Source organism: Apaloderma vittatum, unplaced genomic scaffold, assembly GCF_000703405.1.
Source record: "Apaloderma vittatum isolate BGI_N311 unplaced genomic scaffold, ASM70340v1 scaffold19403, whole genome shotgun sequence".
Taxonomy (NCBI): domain Eukaryota; kingdom Metazoa; phylum Chordata; class Aves; order Trogoniformes; family Trogonidae; genus Apaloderma; species Apaloderma vittatum.
In genome coordinates, this window is record NW_009706635.1 from 1016 (window position 1) to 8057 (window position 7042).

The window sequence follows — 7042 nt, forward strand, 5'->3', positions numbered from 1 at the left end:
GTTCCAACAACCCCTTTTTTTTTCAGAAGCAGCTTTTCAGTTAGTAGTGGGTGAATTGTGTATAGTCTCTAAATGCTTTTTCTTATAACAGTTTTTCTTACAAAGCAATTTGCCTTGTATCACTTTATTATTTAGTTCCATTTTTAAGTGTTGTTTTACGTGTATGTAATCTGCTGTATTTTATAACAAGTGGGGTTTTTTTTTCTCCCAGTCTTAGTTAATACATGGCTTCCCAAGAGGAAAAGCAAGCTCAGCCCTTTGCAGACTTCTTTGATGAAGATGAAGCTGAAAAATCCTTTCTACTGTCCAAGCCCACTTGCTTCATTATCCTTGGAAAGCCAGTAAGATATCTGACAGAAGATTTCTTTCAGATATTCTGCTAAAAATTTTGCTCTTCCTTTCAAAACATTAGTTTAGTGACACTGCCAAAAAGATCAGACCTACTTTTTTTATCTTTTCAACTTTGCAAATCCTGCATGATATGGTAAAGGTTCTGATCTCATTCAATGAGAAAAAAAATTGGCCTGAGTGACCAGTTACTTTAATATTAACACTTTGACATAATTATATGTCATATATTTGGGAATAACTGAAATCCACCAAGGTGTTCTGGTAAGGAGACGTACTGTATTTTAACTGTAATTCAAAGTCTCTCTTCTTCCCAGTTTATGACCTGCTTTACTTAGGAAAATTTGATGTTTTGTAATCCTATACTTCTTGGATTTCTTTTTCTCAAATACAGGAAACCCTGTGGGTGCTTTTACATTAATGCCTTAGTTTGCTGTAGGAGATTCCTTTTTGGAGCAAGTTTGCCTTATCTCTATACTGAATCTGGTATGCATTTAAACACACCACTGTTGCCTGAAAGCTGCTTTCCCCTTAAACATCGCTGTTGCCCATGAAAGGTGCCATCAGAGCACAGCACTTCCAATGTGAACACAAGGTCCTCTAGGAGCTTGCTCTCTGCCTTTGTGTGCCATTCCATTGGGTCCCACAACAGAGCCCAAAATGACCACGTGGGAATCTGCTTTCTGCTCCCTACCAGGTAGAGAGGTGCTTCTCCCACCTAGAACTGGCGATCAAGCCAAACTTCAATGCCAGTTGTCCCACCAAATCAAGACTCAGTCCCTCTTTGCACCACACCGCATACTAATGTAGAGCCATCCTGTGTGGTGCAGTATGCTGGGACATTGTCACATGACGATGGTGGGTTATATCATGGGAAAAGGACATAGTGCTAAAATGCAGCCGTGTTTCCTTTCTTCTAAGACTTTCCAGCAGGCTGAAAGGCTCCCAGTCCCTAGGGTTTACACAGGTCTGCATTATTTCAATGCTCCTTGGCTCCAGATGCTGGGTGAGGCTTGACTGCAAGTCTTTACAAACTGAGAAAGGAGACAGGGTGGTGTTCTGCAAGTGGATGAGATGCAAACACCACAGGAAGACTGTGTGAGAGCCCACAACTGCACCTTATGGTCACTGTGTGACTTGAAAGAGTGCATTCAGCTCAGTAAAAAACTACAATGGGCTGACTCAGTTTTAAACAAACAACCTATTTCTAACCTTATATGAGAAAGGTGACTTTCCATTTTTACAGACCAAATAAGAATAAAATACTCCGTGAAAAACAATGCAAAAAGAATACAAGAAATTGATAATGTTGCCTTCAGTGCATGCTTGATATTAATACAAATTTTAACGAAGGGTTGAAATTGCACAGGTCTGGCCAAGAGGACAGAGAGTTAACTATTCTATTTTTATGATAATATCTTTTATTTATATTACTGATATGTAGAACATCTATCTTACTTAAGTTATACATTTGATGTTAAAAGCGTAGTGCCTTTAAAACAAAAAACGTAGCAGAAGATGGTGAGTTTTGCAAAATCCTGTTCAGGTGGCTGTACTCTTGGAAGCCTCATTACTCTTGGTTATGTTTGTTCCTCAGTATTCATGTAAGTGATCAAATAAACATTTTGTCAGTATCTAAACTAAATTTGTGGACTACCGAGGGCATTTAATTTTGTATTTGTTATTTTTGTCAAAGAATACTATCTCTCTGTATCTTACTCAGAAATGGCTGAACAAGTTTGCATTGTAATGTGCTTTGAGACTGAAGATAATAAATTTCTGTCCTAAAGAGTTTCTCATAGGAATTTATGGCCAAATCATAGCTGAGTTTCAGATAAAGTTACTCAGAAATAAACTCACTGTTATTACGTTAGAGATAATTAACTGCAAAGGGCAGTAACAGTACATTAACAATGCCAGGCAGTATAAAATAGAGGATAGGATTAAAAGAATGTGTTTGCCCGGTGCATAACTCAGAGACCTAATCCTGATAGTAGCTTTTAATTGTTTTTATCGTATGAAAATATATTCTTTATTGTGTAATATGTCTGGATTTTTTTCCTGCTGTCTCTTTTTTCTTTTAAATGTGTATTTTTCATTTTAAGGGTTCTGGAAAGAAAACATTAGCAAGAAAACTAGCACAAATATGGAAATGCGTTTTCATAGAAGGTAAACATACCATCTGAAATGTTGCTTTGACTTGATAATGTCTTTTGGGTTAGAATATCCATACTGTTGTTTGTAATTGCCTGACTGCAGTAAAGACTACGGATAAGGAACAAGTAACCATTTTGCCAGAAATGCAATTGCTGAAAAATGGCCCTTTAGTTATAGAAAGGCTTAGATTTTTTTATGTGTTGTTGGGGTTTTTTTCAGAAGAGGATATACATAATACAAAATAATCAAATTCTATTCCCAGTCCTCTAAAGTGATTCATGTGACCCTTCTTGTTCACGTGGAGGCAACTCATTCAACTCCAGAGACCACAGAGATTTTCCAATACAGACCATGAAAAAACAGGAGGATATTTCTTTTCTGTTTGTGCAGTGTCTAATATAAGGGGGTGACATGCTCCAGGAAATAGAAGTGTAGCTTTTGTATCACTATAAGTAATAATGGAAGGAATGGGAGTTGGTACTTTCAAATTTCTAAAACAAAAATAGCTGATGGCTTATTTCAGAAGATGTAGTTAATCTCTCCTGCCATGCATATAGTAAAATACAAGATATTCATGCTGCATCAAAGAAGCGTGGCCAGCAGGTCAAGGGGAGGTGATTCTCCCCCTCTGCTCTGGTGACACCCCACCTGCAGTACTGCATTCAGTTCTGGGGGCCCAGCATAAGAAGGACATGGACCTATTGGTGCAGGTCCAGAGGAGGGTCACAAAGATGATCAGGATGGGGCTGGAGCACCTCCCCTGTGAGGACAGTCTGAGAGAGCTGGGACTGTTCAGCCTGGAGAAGAGAAGGCTCCAGGGAGACCCTATAGTGGCCTTCCAGTACCTGAAGTGGGCCTACAGGAAAGAAGAGGAGGGACTCTTTGTCAGGGAGTCTAGTGACAGTAAAGAGGTAAAGGTTTCAAACCTAAGAGATTAGCTCTTAGGAAGAAAATCTTCACTATGAGGGTAATGAGACACTAAAATAATATTTTAAAATCCATATTTTTTTTAAGCTCTGGTAATATTTTTGTATCTGTGACATTATAATTCACAAATCTTGATTTATTCCCTTAAGTTTTATGAAAAAGGAGAACTTCTCCACCAGATTTGTCCTACCAGTTTGAAGGCTAATATAATCTTTTTAAGTGGAAGAAAAGAAAGCATACAATAACCTTAACTATGAAACAATTTCTTGAGTGCCTCTTTGGGGATATTAAATTATAAATCTGATTCTATGGTATATATGTGTACAATTTTTCTGATTATGAGCTAACTCTTAAATATTTTTTTTTTCTTTTAAATGTATGGTATTTTTTATTCTTTTTATAAAAGCCCTCTAGTGGATAGTGTAACACGTTATATTCCTGTGAATAGGTAAGGTTATTTATCAAATAAGTGTCTTTATCTTATTTTGAAGAGGTGGAATTATAATATGGTAAAATTATTTTTTGATGAAGTGCTTTTTTGACTTATGTAAATATAGAATTTTAAATTCATAAGATTGTCTAACAAAAAAATGATACCTTGTCCAAAACATAGATCAGATCGAAACTGAAGGGACCTTAGGAATGTACTTTAGCCAGTTTGAATGTATTAAAACTGTTATTGACAAACATATATCAAATTTGGTTTTAAAAATCTTCAGGTAGTCTATCTCTGTAACACAGTCTTTGCCATTAGAAAGTTACTTTTAATGACTGATGTAAATTTCACTTATTACATTTTCATGTAATTTTTCATGTATTTCTAGTAGATTTGTACTTCTTTTGCTCAAATTTCTTTTAATCTTCTCTTGTCTAGTGTACCCACATGTGTGCACACACTCCTTCCTTCAACTTTTGCTAATAGATTTTTCTTCATTTTCCACAGCAAAAAAGATACAAAGAATTAAGCATACATAAACATGAAAAATTCAGCTCAGAAAGGACCTTCAGAGGTCATTGAGTCCAACCTTCCACTCAGAACAGGATCAACTAGAGCAGGTTGCTCAGGGCTGTGTCCAGCTGAGTCTGGAATATCTCCAAAGATGGAGACTCCACCATCCCTGTGGGCAACGCTTTCCAACGTGTGACCACCTTCCTGATGAAAAATTGCTTCCTAGTTACCCCACTGGAATTTCTTATGTTTCTACTTGTGTCTGTTGCTTCCTGTCCTGTCTGCATTTCTGTGAGACAGTGGTTCTGTCTTTGTACCTTCCCAGTATGTAGTTTTAGACAGCAGTAAGGGCTGTCCTGTTTCCTCCAGACTGAACATGGCCAGCTCTTTTGGCTTTTCCTAGTATGTCCAACGCTTCTAATCGTCTTATCCTGCAAGATATTTTTTATTTTAAAAAATAATTCAAAACAGAGAAGTATTAAATAGGAAAGGTGTTCACAGTCTTTTTAATTTGACAACATTTTTTCTATCCATTTATCCGATGAATAAATCAACACCCATAAATAAAGCAGGGCCAGGATACACGTACAACGCCGATTTTCAGTTGTCTCTATTGTTTGTTAGTTCATTCCCTCAGTTTTGGCCCATGGCAAATACTGCTCTCCTGAACTTCCATTCATGGTATGAAGGATAGCATGGGCAACAGACTGCATTACTAGTAGGAACAGTTTGAAAACAGCCACTGTGTTTTGGGAAGAAAAATTTTAATGAAGCCACTTGGCTTCAGGACCTTTCTCTGGCCTGGTTTAGTGATAATATGGATGTAGCCATAAGGGTCACTCTTGAAACCTTTTGTTAAGTGTCTGCTTATTTCAATGGTAGAGAAGTGTAAAAGACTTCCAGGATCATTGATCCTGCTGGGATGTCACTGTCCACAGAGACAGAGGGCAGGTCTTTGAATCCGATGGGTGTCAAATTAAGTATTTATTTAATTTTAGATAATTAGACTATATAAGGAGTAGGGTTTTAGGGCTTTTATTTTTACAGCAGATGGTTTTGTGTGTCTAAACAGTTCTTTTTCTAAAACTTGCTTTTAAAGTTTGGGAAATGTTTAAGATCAAATACTCATCTCTGGATTACAAGGCAGTAATGTTAATTTCATCTAAATTGGTACTTTAAATAATTACCGACGATTAACATAATCCTGCAAGGCTGCTGTTGTGCATTTTTCTGTAGTATCTGTAATGTGAAATTCTAGGGAAAAACATCTGCCCAGAAAGCACCAAGTTCTGGATGAACAAAATGTAACAATGGCACTTCATTATGCATATAATGGCTGTTCATTCAAAAATAGTCTGGTTGCTTGGACCACATGTGTGTTCCTGTGTATGTACGTGAATGTACATGTCTGTATATACAATATTTTGTATTAATTATTTTGACTTCATTTTGTCTGATGTGCTTCCTCAGCTTTGGAAGTTATTCAAATGAATATTCGTGAAGAAACAGAATATGGGCTTCAGGTAAAGGTCTAATCTAATGAGTTTTGTCACGTTCTTGACAAATACATATTATGTAAGACTATGTTTTGCATTTTACCTTAGTGTCAAGAGTTGCTTTTTAAAGGTCAAAGTATTTCTGAAGAACTGGTTACAGAAATGATTCTGAAAAAGATTGAGTCACCAGAAGTTGCTCATTTTGGTAAGTATATTTATAGCCTAAGCTTCTTAGAATGAGCTAGCTATAATTTTGACACTTCACATCCATTAGTGCTCAAATGTAATTTATTTCATATTAGGTAGTGGCACTTTTTCTCGTGCTCCTTGAGTTGTGGAATATCCATAAACTGAGAGTGTATTTAGGGATTAATTTACTAATATGGAAGATAAGAAAGTATCAGACCAGTCCTATGTTGTATTAATTTTGAAAAAATGAATCTGCCCCAGATTTTAAGTGTTGCTGTGACTCTTGTTTGACAATCTTACCTGGCTCTACAAGCTTCAGGATTTAAAATACAGATTATTTTTTTCTTGAATACTTCTATAAGATTGGACTTGATGATCTTAAGGCCCTTTACAACCTTGGTGTTTCTATGATTCTGTGATTTTCTACAACAACAAAACCCAACCTACCAGTAAAAATATTTTAAACATTTAAAATAATGAAAAAGAAGGAAATCAGATTATTGAAAATGCAAAGCACTACACTCTTTTTTCTACTAACAACATTGCTTATTCCTTTTGCATTTTGTCACTAAGTTAGATGAAAATAGTATTAACTGGTAATAATCCATCTTTTTGAAGAAAGATTATGTTAATTGAGGCTGTTAAGACTAGTGCTGCTAGAGTCTGAAACTGCTTTCCCAAAGAGAAAGTAGAAAAAAAATTAAAAGAAACTGTAGTTTCTTTTTTCTGGTGCTGACCACAGAGACTGTAATAATGACTATAAAGTTGGTAAAAGTTTGGTTCTTGTAGCCGTTTTCTGTATTACAGAAACCCCTAATTGGCCAGGAATAGGAAAAATAGTGAAGATGTAGGTTATTCTATCAACTAGAACTCATCTCCAACCCAACTTTTAGTATTTTCTAGTTCTAACTACTTTTTGATTAGTAACTATTATCTTAATATAATCGTTGAAATGCTTAAGGAGGCTTTCAGCAGG

The 7042-nt window shown here is 36.1% G+C and overlaps 1 protein-coding gene across 1 annotated transcript in view; it reads left to right on the forward strand.

Moving 5' to 3' along the window:
- Positions 1–224: 224 nt before the first annotated feature.
- The window catches only part of LOC104271262 (adenylate kinase 9-like), a gene marked incomplete at its 3' end in the record, with an annotated part of 23890 nt that continues 17072 nt past the window's right edge, over positions 225–7042 (forward strand). Inside the window, exons 1-4 of the mRNA XM_009865879.1 lie at positions 225–341; positions 2454–2517; positions 5852–5904; positions 5986–6082. Coding sequence (XP_009864181.1) covers positions 225–341; positions 2454–2517; positions 5852–5904; positions 5986–6082 — 331 coding nt within the window. The remainder of the gene's footprint in view (positions 342–2453; positions 2518–5851; positions 5905–5985; positions 6083–7042) is intronic.